Here is an 18259-nt window from a genome sequence, read left to right on the forward strand (position 1 = left end):
GTTCCTAGAGAGGGTTAGATGTCAAGAGTGGTTTTCTGGGGAACATATGATTTGGTTCTATCCTTGCAGCATCTAGAAGGCTGGAGTTAGGGATTGCATGCCAACATCACCCAGCAGGTCACAAGGAAATTCATGTCACTCCCACCTCTCAGGATCAGAACCCAAGGCAATGATAGTTGTTTCTGCAGTGAGTATGGGCTAACTTCCAGTATCACCATACCTGGGTTTTTCTCCAAGATGCCACTCCCTGCAGATGCTTTGATTAACTGGAGGGGTGGGTTCTGAGATATGTATCCCAAGATATATCCTAGGCATGAAATATGAAATCAAGAATCAATTCTAGTTTCAGTTTATCTGGACTGCCAGGTATCACAGTTTGTCTCAAGAAAGCCTAAGCATATGGCTACCAGGATGGCCACACATGGCCTATGCTTCTCTGCCAGGCCAGTGCCTTTTTGTTCTGCACAAGAACTGCTTCAGTCACCCCACACCCCAGCCTTTGCACATAGTTATCTTTTGGCATCTGTCTGCTCAGGAGTTATCGATTGGGGCAGAGAAGAGCTCAAATCTGAAGTTCCTATGGCCAGTGAACAAAGTAGATGTCTAGATAGTCCAGATTCCAGATAGTCCAGTTAGTCAGATCCTTGAGGGTCTTCAGACAGACTCTCATTAGCAATTTTCTCTCAAAGTAGGTGGGCCACAGCTGCAGAGAGCAACAACAAGGCATGAGAACTGGGGAGGGAAAGGGCTGCACCACACTCTCTCTCTCTGCCCTGTGATTTGTGCCTGATCTAACCTGAGAACAGGTGGGTGGTTTATAAGAAGTTGGTTAATACATACCATCCAGTGTGCAAGGTCAGCAGGGCTCAGCAAGTCAATAACCATTCCTAAAAGTTGAAGGGAAGCTAGTTTTTCAATGATATTAGCATTCTATTTTTCTTTGATTAAATATTTGTGTACCTGTGTTATTCTCTTCCTTGACTGTCTACTCTCTGAGGGCAGCAATTGTGTCTAGCTTTTACATTTTAAATTTTAAGCATTCTTATGAGATTAGGAACACATGGTCTTCTTTCTATTCTCCTTTATCTCCTATCATATCAAGTGATGATGGCCATGGCATACTATTTGTCCCACCAGATGATGTTTCCAAATATTTGAAACTAGTGCTTTTTAGCAAGTTTTGTGTAATGCAGATCCAATGATCCTAAACCCCAACACACACCTTCTTTTGTGTGAGTGTGTGTGATACTATGATATGAACTCAGGGTGTCATATTTGCTAAGTTGCCACACTGTCACTCCATGAGACCCACACCTATGATCCATCCCCTCCCATCATGAAATTTTATAACTCACCTTTTATGGATCTGAATTAAAAGAAATTCATACATAACTATAAAAATGCTCCCACTACTTCCCAAAATACCACTGACTGAGAACCTCAGAGAAATAGACATTGAGACCATAGTGCTGACATGTAAGCTTCAGTTTCATTTCTTACTGCACACTTAACTTTTGTCTGCCACTAGGCAGCACAATAGAGCCATCTGCACTATGGGAACTCCAACTCACAGAGGTGGGGGGAAGCAGCCTGTTTGCGTTTGGGGACAGAGATGATGAGGGCTAGGCAAAATATGGACTTACAGGAAAGGCTGATAGAGTAGTTTGTGCTGACCACATTCAGATACTTCCACCTGCCTTGAAGTCAAATTTTCCCACCAAATGGCCCATATGTACTTTGCTAACAATGAAGAGCTCCTCTTGCTTCACTACTTTCTCTTGGGTCTTCTCTTGGATGGCTTCTCCCACATCATTCTCATTGTTATAGATGTAGGCACAGTCAATGTGATGGTATCCTGTATCAATGGCCATCTTCACAGCTTGTGTGACTTTGCCTGGGGGAGACTGACAAGCAATAGAAAAGGCCATAAAATACTCTTATCCCAAGACCTCTTTCAAAAGGCTAGACCCTACCCAGCTTCTGTAAATGAAGGCCTTGGTAGGGTCCCATTTGCCTTGGGACAACTGGGAGAAAAACACCCTTTGGAAAACTTTCCAAAAGAAAAAAAGAGAATTAATTTTCTGATTATCTTCCCATGTTCTAGCTAAAAATCAAAATCCTTCTAATCCAGGTTAATCCTGAAGTGTCTCTTGATCGCTGGGAAGTGAGATAGCTCCCACTGGAACTTGCTAAGGGCTAATCTGAAAACTAGACTCTGAACTGACCCAGAAGAATTTTCAGGGACCAGCTAGTGATAAGGATCTGGAAAATGATTATTACATGATATATCCAAGCTCTACCCACAGCGGGTATGTGAGCCTGAGCAGATTCTATCTCTCTAATCCTTAACTGCAAAATAAGTTTTGGAATCACAAGGTACTTGTATTGATTATTTGCAACAGTAAATGTAAAGTTTTTAGTCTACCCAGTAAAGTTCACAAGATGCAATCCATTAAATAATTATTGTTTCAGAAAAAGAAGAAAGAGAAAACCTTACAACAATGGACTTGTTTTTCCACCACAAAGAAGAGATAGAAAGAACATTTAAAATATGGCATTCTTCTAGTTCAAAGTACACTGTATACATCTATGGAATTATCAAAATGAAACCCCCTTTGTACTATTAATGAGTACTAGGTTAGACCTCATTCAGATCTAACCTAGCCAAGCCAAAAGAAATAGGGAAGGGGGCACCATTAAAACTCATCTCTCACCAAATCTTTTTCTATTTTCTCCTACTGCCAAGAAATAAATATTACAATGTACATAAAACAGAGTTGTAATTCTACAGCATCACTGGATCAAGAAATTGCTGCTAGTAACTCAGAAGCACTCCAGGGTTCTTCTCCTAACTACTCCATGCTCTTTTATCTCCACCAATAAGTACATAACCTTTAAAATTATATCATCCTGTGTCTTGAAAACAGCTTCTTTTATAATCTTTACAAGCACTTTTGAAATTCTAAAAATTATTTTTTAGTAAAATTATCCAGGGAAAATAAATCATTTAAGATTAAAGTTCTGACTTGGGGAGATCCAAGATGGTGACTAGAGGGAGGAAGCAGACAGCATGAGATCCCTAAATCAAAAATCTTGCTGAGATGCTGGAGCCACACTTGGCAGGAAAAAACAACCAAGAATAAGCAAAACTCCAACACTACAAACCCCCAGCCATACAGAGCTTCTCCACACCTGGTTTTTATACTGAGAAACCAGGAGGGCACCCGCACTGCCAGATGCCAGCTCCAAATCTGCTTGTGAGATGCAGAGCAACAGGTGAGCAAATAAACAGCATGTGGTACTCACACAGCCACCCCTGGGATAAACCAGCATAGCCCCCCAGACAGACTGACCCCTGCCCCATAAAAAAAAACTGAATAATAAACAAGGAACTGAAAAGGAAACGCAGCAGACAGGCAGGGTGCTTTGAGTGCACCAGAGAAGGGGGAAGGAGCAAGGAGCTGCTCTCCATGCAAACTCTCAGTAAACAAAGCCTGCAAAAGTAGCCAGCAGGCAAGCCCCTCCACCAGAGAAGGGGGGAGGGAACAAGGAGCTGCTCTCCACATGAACTTTCAGTAAACAAAGCCTGCAAAAGTAGATGGCTAACAGTAGGTGGCAGATGAGCCACTGCCTAAAATAGGGCAGATAGCAGTTCACAAAGCTGTCTCCTGACTCAACCACCTGGCGAGACAATGACAGAGCTGTTGTTGAAATACCAACACCAGGACTGGATGCTGAAGGAGTAACACCAGACCTACTAAGACTGAAACATTGTTCCTGAACGTGGAATTTGTTTTTTCTTTTTTCTTTTTCTACGTGCTTGTTTTGTTCACTGTTAGTACATCATCTCTCCCTGTTATTTTCTTTGTTTCTCTGTTTTTTTCTTTCTTTTTCTTCTTTCTTGGCCTCATTACTTTTACTATTGTAAGTTAGCTGATACTAAATTACACACAGAACAGGGACAGAAATAGCACCCAGTGGAAAGATGGGAAGACAAAAAAGGGATGGAAACCATTCTCCTCCCAAAAAATAAATTAGTATAGGATTCAGAAGGAAATGAAGAAAATGGATAACCAGTTCCAGACTCCAACAAAACAAAGATAGACTATCCCAAGGAACCCAATGAAGTCCACAAGAACACTCTGAAAGAAGAAATCCTGCAAGAAATCACTGAGAATTTCATGGAGATGATACTAGACAAGGTCACCAAAACATAAAGGAGACACTCAAGAAATTCTAAGACAATAAAAATAAAGAATATGAGAAGACACAAAAACAAATAAGTGAATTCATAGGAGCCCTGAATAAACACCAAAGTGAAACAGAGAACACCATAAATAGAGAGATAAGCAAATTAAGGATGAAATTTGACAATATTAAAGAGGAAGTGACCCATGATGTGGAAAACCGCAGGAAAAAAAAAAGAAACAGAAATACAAAACACAATGTAAGGCCACTCCAGCAGACTAGAACAAGCAAAAGACAGAATCTCAGAACTTGAAGATGAAACGGAAATTAAAGGAAAAACTGAAGAACTATTACTCAAACAACTCAAAACCTGTGAAAGGAATATGCAAAACTCACTGACTCCATCAAAAGACCAAACCTGACAGTGATAGGTATTGAAGAAGGAGAAGAGGTGCAAGCAAAAGGAATTTGTAATATATTCATCAAAATAATAACAGAAAATTTCCCAAATCTAGAGAAAACTATGCCCATTCAGGTATAGGAAGCCTCCAGGACACCAAACAGACTTGACCAAAATAGAACTACCCCATGACATATTATCATTAAAACAACAAGCACAGACAATAGAGAAAGAATACTGAAGGCTGTAAGACAGAAAAAACAAGTAACATACAAAGGTAAACCCATCAAAGTCACAGCAGATAACTCAACAGAAACATTAAAAGCAAGAAGAGCATGGAGTGAGGTATTCCAGGCACTGAATGTAAATAACTTCAACCCCAGGATACTCTGCCTAGCAAAACTATCATTCAAAATAGATGGAACAATAAAAGTCTTCCATAATAAGCAGAAACTAAAACAATATATGACCACCAAGCCACCACTACAAAAGATTCTTCAAAGAATCCTGCACACATAACATGAAAGCATACAAAACCATGAAAGGACAGGCAATACCAAACCACAGGAGAAGAAAAGGCAAGAAAGTAGAGAGTAACATTGATTTAGCTGCATACAATCAAACCCTTAAACAACAAAGACAACTAAATGACAGGAATCACCACATACCTATCAATACTAACACTGAATGTTAACAGACTTAATTCTCCCATCAAAAGACACTGTTTGGCAAACTGGATTAAAAAGGAAGACCCAACAATCTGTTGCTTACAGGAGACCCATCTCATCAACAGAAACAAGTACTGGCTGAGGGCGAAAGGCTGGAAGAAGATTTACCAAGCCAATTGGCCCCTGAAAACAGGCAGGAATAGCAATATCTTGGACAAAGTAGACTTCAAACCTACATTGATCAAACAAGATAAAGGACATTCCATACTAATAAAAGGGGAAATACACCAAAAGGAAATAACAATTATCAACCTGTATGCACCCAATGTCAATGCACCCAATTTCATCAAACGTACTCTGAAGGACCTAAAAACATATATAGACTCCAACACAGTGATAGTGGGAGACTTTAATACCTGCCTATCACCAATAGATAGGTGATCCAAACAAAAAAATCAAGAAAGAAATCGTAGATCTAAGTCACACCATACATCAAATGGACCTAGCTGATGTCTACAGAATATTTCATCCAACTTCTGCACAATATACATTCTTCTCAGCAACCCATGGAACCTTCTCCAAAATTGATCATATCTTAGAGCACAAAGCAAGTCTCAGCAAATATAAGAAAATAGAAATAATCCCATGCATTCTATCTGATCACAATGCATTAAAACTAGAACTTAACAACAAAAACAACAGTAAAAAACATGCAAACAGTTGGAAACTGAACACATTGCTCAATGATAAGTGGGTCATTGATGAAATAAAAGAGGAAATTAAAAGGCTCCTGGAAGTTAATGAAAATGAAAACAGGACCTACCAGAACCTATGGGACACAGCAAAGGCAGTCCTGAGAAGAAAGTTTATAGACATGAGTGCATATATTAAAAGGATAGAAAGATCTCAAATCAATGACCTAATGCTACATCTCAAACTCCTAGAAAAAAAAAGAACAAGCAAATCCCAAAATAAGCAGAAGAAGAAAAATAATAATTAAGAACTGAAATCAATAAAATAGAAACAAAAAAAAAACATACAAAGAATCAATGAAACAAAAATTGGTTCTTTGAAAAAATAAATAAGATTGAAAGACCCCTGGCAAACCTGACTAAAATGAGGAGAGAAAAAACCCAAATCAGTAAAATCAGAAATGCAAAAGGGAAGATAACAACAAACACTGCAGAAATCCAGGAAATCATCTGAGATTACTTTGAGAACCTATATTCAAATAAATTTGAAAATTTTGAAGAAATGGACAGATTCCTAGATACTTATGACCATCCAAATTTGAACCAAGAGGACATTAATCACCTGAATAGATCTATAACACAAAATGAAATTGAAGCAGCAATCAAGAGTCTCCCAAAAAAAGAAAAGTCCAGCACCTGATAGATTCTCTTCTGAATTCTATCAGACCTTTAAAGAAGAACTGATACCAACCCTTCTTGAACTGTTCCATGAAATAGAAAGGGAAGGAAAACTGCCTAACTCATTTTATGAAGCCAGTATTACATGCTTCCCAAAACCAGACAAAGACATCTCCAAAAAGGAGAACTATAGGCCAATCTCCTTAATGAACATCAATGCAAGAATTCTCAATAAAATAATGGCAAACTGAATCCAGCAACACATCAGAAAGATCATTCACCACGACCAAGTCAGCTTCATCTCAGGATGCAGGGATGGTTCAACATATGCAAATCTATAAATGTAATACAGCACATCAATAAAAGCAAAGACAAAAACCACTTGATCATCTCAATAGATGCAGAAAAAGCCTTTGACAAGATCCAACACCACTTCATGATAAAAGCTCTAAGAAAACTAGGAATAGAAGGAAAGTACCTCAACATTATAAAGGCCATATATGACAAACTTACAGCCAACGTCATACTTAATGGTGAAAAACTGAAACCATTTCCCTAAAATCAGGAACAAAACAAGGGTTCCCACTATCCCTGCTCCTATTCAACATAGTACTCAAATTCCTAGCCAGAGCAATTAGGCAAGAAGAAGAAATAAAAGGAATACAAATAAGTAAAGAAACTGTTAAAATATCCCTATTTGCAGATGATATGATCCTATACATTAAAGACCCAAAAAACTCCACCCAAAAACTCCTAGACACCATTAACAGCTACAGCAAGGTGGCAGGATACAAAACCAACTTACAAAAATCATTAGCTTTTCTATACACCAATAACAAACAGAGAAAAAATATATGGAAACAATTCCATTTACAATAACCTAAAATAAAGTCAAATACCTAGGAGTAAACTTAAGAAAGGATGTGAATGACCTCTACAAGGAGAACTACAAACCCCTGAAGAAAGAGATTGAGGAAGACTACAGAAGGTGGAGAGATCTCCTGTGCCCATGGATTGGTACAATCAACATAGTAAAAAAGGCTATACTATGAAAAACAATCTACATGTTTAATACAATTCCCATCAAAATCCCAATGACATTCATCACAGAGATAGAAAAATCTACCCTAAAATTCATTTGGAAACACAAGAGACCACCAATAGCCAAGGCAATAGAACAATGCTGGAAGTATCACAATACCCGACTTCAAACTATATTACAAAGCTATAGCAATAAAAACAGCAAGGTACCAGAACAAAAACAGACATGAAGACCAGTGGAACAGAATAGAGGACCTGGATATGAATCCTCACAGCTATGCCCACCTTATTTTTGACAAAGGTGATAAAAATATACGATGGAGACATAACTCCCTCTTCAACAAATGTTGTTGGGAAAAGTGGTTATCCGTCTACAAGAAACTGAAACTACATCCATGTCTATCACCCTATACCAATATTAACTCAAAATGGATCAAGGACCTTAATATCAGACCCAAAACTCTAAAGCTGGTATAGGAAAGTGCAGGAAACACTCTGGAAGTAATAGGTATAGGCAAGGACTTCCTCAATAGAACCCTAGTGGCTCAGCAACTAAGAGAAAGTATAGACAAATGGGACTTCATAAAACTAAAAAGCTTCCGCACAACAAAAGAAATGGTTTCTAAACTGAAAAGAACACCCGCAGAGCGGGAGAAAATATTTGCCAGCTATACATCAGACAAAGGACTGATAACCAGAATATATAGGGAACTCAAAAAACTGAACTCTCCCAAAATCAATGAACCAATAAAGAAATGGGCAACTGAACTGAACAGAACCTTCTCAAAAGAAGAAATCCAAATGGCCAAAAAACACATGAAAAAATGCTCACCATCTCTAGCCATAAAGAAATGCAAATCAAAACCACACTAAGATTCCACTTCACCCCTGTTAGAATAACCATTAGCAACACCACTAATAACAGGTGTTGGCGAGAATGTGGAGAAAAAGGAACCCTTGTACACTGCTGGTGGGAATGCAAGCTAGTGCAACCACTCTGGAAAAAAATTTGGAGGCTTCTTAAAAATCTAAACATAGATCTGCCATATGATCCAGCAATCCCACTCCTAGGGATTTACCCAAAGGAATGAGACACAGGTTACTCCAGAGGCACTTGCACACCCATGTTTATTGCAGCACTATTCACAATAGCCAAGTTATGGAAACAGCCAAGATGTCCCACTCCTGACGAATGGATTAAGAAAATGTGGTATTTATACACAATGGAATTTTACTTAGCCATGAAGAAGAATGAAATGTTATCATTTGCTAGTAAATGGATGAAACTGGAGAACATCATTCTGAGCGAGGTTAGCCAGGCTTAGGAGACCAAAAATCGTATGTTCTCCCTCATATGCGGACTTTAGACCTAGGGCAAATACAGCAATGTGGATGGACTTGGGTTGCATGATAAGGGGAGAGCACATATGGGAGGTATGGGGATAGTAAGAAACCCAAAACATGAAAGTGTTTGATGTCCCCACTGCAGAGGAACTAATAGAGAAACCTTAAAGCGACAGAGGTCAATATGAGAAGGGGATCAGGAACTAGTTACAAGATCATTTAGAGATGAATCAACTTGGGATGTAACACATTTGCACATGGAAGCAATGCTAGGAATCTCTCTGTATAGCTATCCTTAACTCAACCAGCAAAAATGCTTTGTCTTTCTTATTATTGCTTATATTTTCTCTTCAACAAAATTAGAGATAAGGGCAGAATAGATTCTGCCTGGAAGCAAGGGGGGTGGGGGAGAGAAGGAGGGAGGTAGGGGGAGGGAGGAGAAATGGCCCAAACAATGTATGCACATATGAATAAACCAATAAAAAAAAAAGTTCTGACTTGGGACAAATCTTGCTGTTCAATAAGAGAGGCTAAGACTGACTCAAGCTGACACTGATGTGCTGAACCAGATTTGAGAAAGAATGTGTCCTGAGAATGACTCAGTGCTGAAACAAAGAGGAATCCGGAAAGGAGCTGGGAAAGATGGTGCAACGAAGGAAAGAGAGCCAGAGGAGGAAGACCATCAGAAGTGAGCCATGAAGGACAGGAGAGATGGTATCCAAAGTAGCTTCCTGGAAAAAGCTAGGGTAGTGCTGTCCTTGAGGGAAATGTGGAAGAAAGCAGAGTGAGAAGATGATAGAACAATGTTAAACTTATCTCAAGGCAGCACATGAACCTTCTTCAGAGATCACTGGGGTGTGCCTTAGGGTATTTTGACAGCCTGAGCAGGACCTGAGCTCCTGACCCCAGTCCAGGATCTCTGTAGTCCCAGTACTATTGAGACTTTAAATTGCACAAGCACACCTGGGGATCCTAGTTAAGTGTAACATGGATTCAGCAGCTTGGGCTGGGCTCTGAGATTCTGCATTTCCAGCCAGCAGACAGCCACACTGATGCTGCTGGTCAGAGTCCCACAGCATGAACGGCAAGGTGTGCCCGTGCCAGGGTATACCTGCCTCTGCTCGCTCAATTACTCAGCTTGCAGAAAACCAAGTGCCAAGGCTTATAAAATGCTGAGCCCTTGTGAGTGTCTCAGAGTCAGGAAGGACTTCCAAGGAAAATTCTACTAAGAGAGTAAATTCCCCAAAAGTAATTTAATTTTTTAAGTCTGGTACCTTTTTGAAACTTGATACTTGCTAGGGAAGCTCTTATACTGCAGAGGGAGAGTAGGGGGAGGGTAAGAAAGTCAGTCTTTGAGCTTTGTAGCCTGAAGCATCCCTGAGAAAGAAAGCAACTAGGGTTGCATCTCAGCTCTCCAAATCTCTGCCCCACTGTATGCTGAGAGGAGACAATGCCCAAATGGCCCTCCAATGAGGCAGGTGTCCCAAGATTTGCATATTTACCTTCCAGGTGCCCAGACCCACAATGGGCATTTTTACTTTGATGCTGAGCTCCACAAAAGTGGCCATGATTGGTGTAGGAGTGGTTCTGAGTGAGCAGGCAGATGTCTGTGTCCTTGTTATGGAGGCTGGCAAACATTTTATGTCCTGTTAAGGAGGCAGCACTGGCTACACGGGGAGGAGCCAGAGTCCAGGCACAGGCACTAGAATAGGAAGTCCCTTCCATTCTTTTGTAAGATTGATTACTGTGAATGAATATTAAAGTTGCTACAAGAATTGAGATGGTTCAAAGATTTTTATAAAATTTCATAACTCATGAAAGCACTCTGTTGTTCGACTGATTATCTCTGGGCTGACAGAATAGATTTCATAAACACACATGAAAGGAGAGGCATGAGATGGATCAAAGTCAAGGTGACAGCCTACCTAAAAGTGATGGAAGAAAAGCATCCAGGCTTCTGCCATGAACAATTTCTTGTTTCACCAACCAAGCTTTCCAGGCTTGTTCAGTCTTTATCCAACCCAGCAGAGTCTCCCTTGTTTCACCCCCACACATTGGAGAGCAGGACCCTTCCTGTCTCCCTTGGTCCTGGCCTATAGGAATATATCTGTCACCTGTCTAGTTGTTCACTTGGTAATGGATTCTTGTTGCCTCAGTTCCTCTGATCCCAGCTTCTTATACAAATTAGGAAATACCATGACTTCCCCTGAGATGCACTCCTGCTCATGCAATTTACAATTTGCACTTTAATTTTGCCTACAAGTCCTCTGAGCCAATGTTCTTCAGAATTCCCCCTTTCTTAATATGCCAGTTTTCTGCAGGCAGGGAGTTTTTTTCCTAACTGTACCCTAGCCATGGAGCAAGCCTCTACTCATGTTTGCTGTGTGTCATGTTTCACTGACACAGCCAGGTCAACCTTATGACATTTGTTGAAACTTTTGCCTTTATGGCTTCTGCTATAGTTTGCATTGGGAAAGTCCCCTGAAGGCCCATTTGTGAAAGGGTGGGCACTATTGGAAAATGACAGAAACCTTTAATAGGTAGGGCCTAGTGGGAGGTGTATGGGTGCTTCTCTTTCTCTTCTCTTTACTTCCTGGCAGTCATGAGGTAGGCAGCTTCCTATTCCTTGTGTTCCCACAATGATATACTGCCTCACCCATAAAAACCAAAATCAATGGGGCCACTTCCAGCTGAGGGTGTGGCCCAGTGAACTCCCGAGTGAGGCCCTGGGTTCCATCCCCAGCACTTGAAAAAAAATCCTTTCCCATAGGTACCTGACAGGATTATGAACCACCTAGGCAAACTAGGCGAAGATGAGGAAGGAGCACCCCACCTTTCAAATCCTTTCTCCCTTAACAAGCGATGGGGCAGGCATCCCTCAGAGGCCAGGAGCAGCTCTGAGCTGAAAGCATGCCAGGAAAACCTACCTCACTCTAAAAGGCCTGCAGAGAGTATCCAGCTGGTGTGGGCTTTTGGGAGACAGTTGTGCAGGAAAGTTGATTATGGAAGATTCCTATAAGAGTAACACTGCAGAGATTGCACCTCAACCTGGTCCAGCTGTTCAGGGGCTCATATTTCTCATATTGTTCGACAGGAATCATCTTTATCAGAAAGTGAGGAATGTCAGGACTCCTGTGACAGCATAGGTTCCTCACGGAAAGCTCATGGGATCCTAGTGTGGTACTCATCTTTACACTTGCCATTGCACAAATGGTGCTTACAATTGGCCAGTCCAGGCACAGATGGAGGGACTGCAGGCATTAACCATGACCAATTCAGGCAGTACTCATATTATTCTCCAGTATGTGCAGTCCTCTGGTGGACAACAAATACTTGTACCCAGCAACCACATCGTTGTACCGATTGCATCAGGAGATATGCAGACATGTCAGATCCATGCCACACATTCATCTAATTCACTGCCACAAAACGTGGTGATGATGTCTCCTGTGACTCTTACGTATCAGACAGCTAAGACAGAAGACCCCCAACTGAAAAGGGAAATAAGGTTGATGAAAAACAGAGAAGCTTCTCTAGAATGTCACGAGAAGAAGAAAGAATCTGCAAAATGCCTCAAAAATTGAGACATAGTCTTGAAAAATCAAAATAAAACTCTAATAGAAGAGTTAAAAACTTTGAAGGATCTTTACTCTCATAAAAGCATTTGATTTTTAAGAAAGTATTTTGTGGACTTGCCTAAAAATTAGATGGATTTCTTTTTAATGGAGTTTTGTCAATTAAAAGGTCAAAAGTGAAGCTAAGTTTCATTTAGGATTTTGCCATTCAGAGGTGTATGTCATATGTAAGAGATTGGTGACAGCGTAAAGTGGAGGACGACCTCAAGGAAGCTGCTAGCATAACTGGAAGCCCTGTATAAATTAAAAACACTGAACAGGAAGAAAGGAGCTCTCAACAACTTCAGTTTCCTAAATCATAATACTTGTCAACCCAAAAATGCAGATAAGATGAAATTTGGTAAATTGAATTTTTTAAAATAAATCAATTTACCCTCTAAGTTTGCATTTCTTATGTTTTCTGAAACTTAGCTTTTCTCAGTTATGTGTGGTTGTGTATGTGTGTGTTTTATTGCTATGAATAAATTCTAAATTACAAATATAAAAGAAAACCTAAGACATTACTAAATATATAAGTTATGTGTTCTGATTATGTATACTTGTTCCATTGTCAAGTCTTTAAAATGGGCTTTTAAACATTTGTTGAACTTGAGAGTTTTTGAGTCTGGGTTAACCATTTTTCATGTTTTTTGTCCTACTGGGCATCTAAGGTACATGAATGGAGTGTGGTGATTTTTGTATCAGAATGGAAAGAACTGTTTAAAAGTTTGATACTTTTTTGCTTACTCTGGTAAGGTTGATTTTTTTACAAATATATAACAATTTTTTTATTCTATATTTTATTTGCAGTTGAAATATCCATTACTTATCTGTTGTGCTTTGATGGAATGAAATGTTTACATAAGTCCTTAAAATATTATTTAAAAAAAACCCAAAAGATGTGTATCAAAGTTTTTCCAATAACATTTTATAATCGATTTAATGTAAGGGTTATCGGGTTCTAAAACAGCAGTTATTGAGGTAATTTATGTTAGAGACTATTTTGTAAGGTAGTGAATGTTACCTTTATAAGAAAAGTAACTGCCAATATATTTCTGCAGCTAATCTTTATAAATTCTAATGCTGAGTTTTTAATGATTATTTTAAATCTTTATCTTGTTTGTTTAGTAAAAAAATTTGATCTCAAAGTATCATTTTTATATTATGGAAAGTAAAGTTTTCAGATTGGCTAATATTTGAATTCTAAGTTTTATAAGCAGTTTATCTAAAAATGTCAAAATGTGGTCAGTACAACAATGTTTAACTTCTGTATTTTAATTTGCATACACTTTGAAACTATATTACAAAACTGTTGTGTGCTTCTTATGTTTCATATTGTTGCCTGAAATTAAAGGACATTTGATTTAAAAAAAAAAAAGCAATAGGCTAACTGAAGTTGGACTGAAACCTCCAAAATTGTGAACAAAATAAGTTTTCCCCTTTCAAAGCTCATTATCTGAGGTATGTTGTTGCAGTAATCCAGATATAAGTTAACACAGTCTACTTTTCCATTTAAGCATTTAGTGTATTTTATGCCTGCTATTATACAAAGTGGATTCATTGTTATTTATTCACTATTCTTGTTATTACATTTGGGTTTCATCAGATTTTAAAAGACATTATAACAATTTTCTAGGTTCCTAATTGTCTGCTGGATTTTAGAAGCTGTGCCTATTGGGCTTCATGGAACCTTGCCCATTCTGATATCACTTACTGGGGGTTTGTTTGGTTGGTTGGAGGAGGGTTGTTCGTTTTGTTTTATGACATGGCCTTACTACTTTCCCTATGTAGTCTTGAACTCCTAGGCTCAAGCAATCCTCCTTACTCAGCCTCCCAGTACTGGGATTACAAGCACTGGCCAACATACTTGACCAACCTTGTTTTTTTTTTTTTATCTAAAAAAAAATGAGTATCTTTTACTTGGGGAGGCAGTTTTTGGGTTACAGAACATATTGATACAGTGTTATTAACAAAAAGTCCATAGTTTACACTAGGGCTCATTTTTGTATTATAGATTCTATGGGTTTTGACAAATGTTTAATGGCACATTTCCACCATTAAGTATCAAAAATAGTTTCAGTGTCCTAAAAACTCCTGGTGCTCCACCTATTCATCCCTTCTTCTTTCTACCTGAGTCCTTGGCAAGCACTAATATATTTTGTCATTATATTTATTTCTTTTCTAATATGTTAATACCTGAATCACATAATTGCTCCAGATTGAGTTGCTTCACTTGAAAGTATACATTTAAGGTTTCTCTGTGTACTTTGTGGCTTTAAAAGGTTATTTAGGTTTGCATAGAATTACTATTCCATTGTCTGGATGTACCACAGTTTATTTATCAACTTACCCATAGGAGGGTAGACTGGTTTCTTTTATGCTTGAGCAATTATTAATAAAACATATTTTTTCTTTTTGTTACCATGATTCTGTAAATTCCATATAGCTGAAATTTGGAAAATTTGACTTTTTTTTTTTTAAATGGGATTGTTTCTTATGTGAAATGAGATCTAGAGAAGAAGTAAATAACAGAGTCCCAGTTTTAAAGGTAGCACTTCCAGATTCAGTTTGGTCAAATCCTGACCAGATTAGAGTCAGTGGTGGCAGGGGGAGAGCCAGCAATCCAGAAAATAGGACGCAGGTCCCTACCATGGTAGAGCATTGTTTTTGGCTGGCACATAGTGAAGGTTTGGGGGGTTTGTTGGTTTGGCTTGGTTTTGTCTTTTCTGTGTTCTCAATTTTTTTGTTCCCTTTGGGCAAACCTGAAATTTGATTTGTATCTCTAGGCTATCTATGATGACAACAGTGCTCATACAGGTCAATTAACACAATAATTTGTACCTACAAGTGGACTATCTTACACACATCATTAATTGTTAAACTACCTACTTCAAAATTCATAACACATACATGTCTCAGAACCAGGTGGCTTCCATGTTAGAGTATGAAGTCTCATGAATGTGCACTTATCTTATTGTCCCTAGCCATATTGGATGACATGGCAATGTAAGTATTATTGAATTAAGAAATCCATTGTGACTTAGAAGAAAAAAAGGTGTATTGATTCTAGTAAGATTTCTTCCAGAACCAGTCAGTGAAAGGATCTTATTGGGTCATAAAAATTACTCAGTTAGCTACTTCAGTGTAAGAAGCTAGCTCATTAACAACAACAACCACTGATTTGCCCATGATTTTGTGAGTTGGCAGTTTCAGCTGGAATCCTTTGGAAGTTTATCTTTGCCCCACATGGCATCTGTTGGGTTTGTTCTCATGTTTGGCCTTCATTTAGGTGGGCTAAGATGTCAGGGAAGTCTGGAACCTCCCTTCACAAGAGGTCTTTTCTCACGATCTGGGAGACTAACTTAAACTTGTTCAAAAAGCAGTAGAGTTCTAGAAACTTTACTCTTCAAATATATGCAGTGTTATTTCTCCCACATTCTGTTAGTCAAAAAAAGTTGGAAGGTCAGTGCAAGAGTTGAGGAGTAGAGACAGAGACTCCACTTCTTGATGGGAGTTATTGTAAAGAAACTGCCTATTTTTAATCAAGAATAGTTTCACTTTAATGGTAGACATGTGTCATTAGACATTTGCCAAAATCGTAGAAGGTTTAATAAAACTGATTGTGTAATTTCTAGCTCTGGAATTTTCCATTTTATTCCTGGGTTGTACTTTTAAGAAAATACATTTTTCTGCCTATTTTTAGTCTCGTGAATATATTCATGATAAAATTTATTTTGTTAAAACTAACTACAGAGGACTAGTGAAGTAGCTCAAGTGGTAGAGCACCTGCCTAGCAAGCATGAGGCCCTGAGTTCAAACCCTAGTACCACCAAAACTAACTACATAAAATCGAGACAAAATTGTCTTATAGGAAAAAAAATGAAGTAGTGGTCATGATTATTTTGGCATCCTCTCTAATATCCCTACTTCAATGTATCCAAGAGGGAGAGATAGGAGCAAATAAAATATCTGGTAGAAAGACGGAGGAAAGAAATTTCAGTATTGGGTAATATATAATTTTCTCCTTTGACCTATTAATATTACACGAATTTTAATGCAAATCTTAGTAACACAGCACTCTTTCATTCTTAGTGACTGGGAGTGGAGGGGCAGGGCCCCAGGACAAGATTCCCAAACCCCCAAAAGGATACAACAGTATTAAGTAAGGAAGATGTAGCACCCCTCCCTCAGGATGACTGAAGAAGTATTAGGTGTCTTTGACAAAGGCACTAAAAATATACAATGGATAAAAAGCAGCCTCTTCAACAAAAACTGCTGGGAAAACTGGTTAGCAGTCTGCAAAAAACTGAAACTAGATCCATATATATTACCCTATACCAATATTAACTCAAAATGGATCAAGGATCTTAATATCAGACCATAAACTCTAAAGCTGACACAGGAAAGAGTAGGAAATACTCTGGAATTAGTAGGTATAGATAAGAACTTTCTCAATGGAACCCCAGCAGCACAGCAACTAAGAGATAGCGTAGATAAATGGGACCTCATAAAACTAAAAAGCTTCTGCCCAACAAAAGAAATGGTCTCTAAACTGAAGAGACCACCCACAGAGTGGAAGAAAATATTTGCCAGCTACACATCAGACAAAGGACTGATAACCAGAATATATAGGGAACTTAAAAAACTAAATTCTCCCAAAACTAATGAACCAATAAAGAAATGGGCAAGTGAACTAAACAGAACTTTCTCAAAAGAAAAAATTCAAATGGCCAAAAAACACATGAAAAAATGCTCACCATCTCTAGCAATAAAGGAAATGCAAATTAAAACCACACTAAGATTCCACCTCACCCCTGTTAGAATAGCCATCATTAACAACGCCACCAACAACAGGTGTTGGTGAGGATGAGGGGAAAAAGGAACCCTCTTACACTGTTGGTGGGAATGTAAACTAGTACAACCACTCTGGAAAAAAATTTGGAGGCTACTTAAAAAGCTAGACATTGATCTACCATTTGATACAGCAATACCACTCTTGGGGATATACCCAAAAAAATGTGGCACAGGTTACTCCAGAGGCACCTGCACACCCATGTTTATGGCAGCACTATTCATAATAGTCAAGTTATGGAAACAGCCAAGATGCCCCACTACTGATGAATGGATCAAGAAAATGTGGTATTTATACACAATGGAATTTTATGCAGCCATGAAGAAGAATGAAATGTTATCATTCGCTGGTAAATGGATGGAATTGGAGAACATCATTCTGAGTGAGGTTAGCCTGGCCCAAAAGACCAAAAATCGTATGTTCTCCCCATATGTGACATTAGATCAAGGGCAAACAAAATAAGGGGATTGGACTTTGATCATATGATAAAAGCAAGAGCACACAAGGGAGGGGTGAGGATAGATAAGACACCTAAAAAACTAGATAGCATTTGTTGCCCTCAACTCAGAGAAACTAAAGTAGATACCTTAAAAGCAACTGAGGCCAATAGGAGAAGGGGACCAGGAACTACAGAAAAGGTGAAATCAAAAATAATTAACCTAGAAGGTAAAACACACACACAGATAATCAATGTCAGTCAACTCCCTGTATAGCTATCCTTATCTCAACTAGCAAAAACCCTTGGTCCTTCCTATTATTGCTTATACTCTCTTTTCAACAAA

General features: G+C 38.7%; 2 protein-coding genes and 1 pseudogene across 2 annotated transcripts in view; 1 reads left to right on the forward strand and 2 right to left on the reverse strand.

Moving 5' to 3' along the window:
• The window catches only part of LOC109702019 (aldo-keto reductase family 1 member B10), a 60061-nt gene that overhangs the window by 5230 nt on the left and 36572 nt on the right, over positions 1-18259 (reverse strand). The gene's annotated exons all lie outside the window — the stretch shown is intronic.
• Positions 578-10579, reverse strand: LOC109702018 (aldo-keto reductase family 1 member B10-like). The gene is made up of 3 exons (XM_020187462.1): positions 10514-10579; positions 1737-1904; positions 578-703 (listed from the first exon to the last, which is right to left on the reverse strand). Exons 1-3 carry the CDS (start codon positions 10577-10579, stop codon positions 578-580), a joined length of 360 nt encoding a protein of 119 aa, XP_020043051.1.
• Positions 12011-12679, forward strand: LOC109702021 (cyclic AMP-dependent transcription factor ATF-1 pseudogene; annotated as a pseudogene).

This window comes from Castor canadensis, chromosome 2, assembly GCF_047511655.1.
Source record: "Castor canadensis chromosome 2, mCasCan1.hap1v2, whole genome shotgun sequence".
Taxonomy (NCBI): Eukaryota; Metazoa; Chordata; class Mammalia; order Rodentia; family Castoridae; genus Castor; species Castor canadensis.

What these genes read in the sequence shown, in the direction of transcription:
- LOC109702018 (XM_020187462.1), bottom strand. Translation starts at nt 10,579, where the DNA reads ATGGCCACTTTTGTGGAGCTCAGCATCAAAGTAAAAATGCCCATTGTG. An exon ending in TGGGTCTGGGCACCTGGAAG is followed by an intron (nt 1,905 to 10,513) that starts GTAAATATGCAA and finishes ATTGCTTGTCAG; the next exon opens with TCTCCCCCAGGCAAAGTCAC. An exon ending in AGCTCTTCATTGTTAGCAAA is followed by an intron (nt 704 to 1,736) that starts GTACATATGGGC and finishes TGCTCTCTGCAG; the next exon opens with CTGTGGCCCACCTACTTTGA.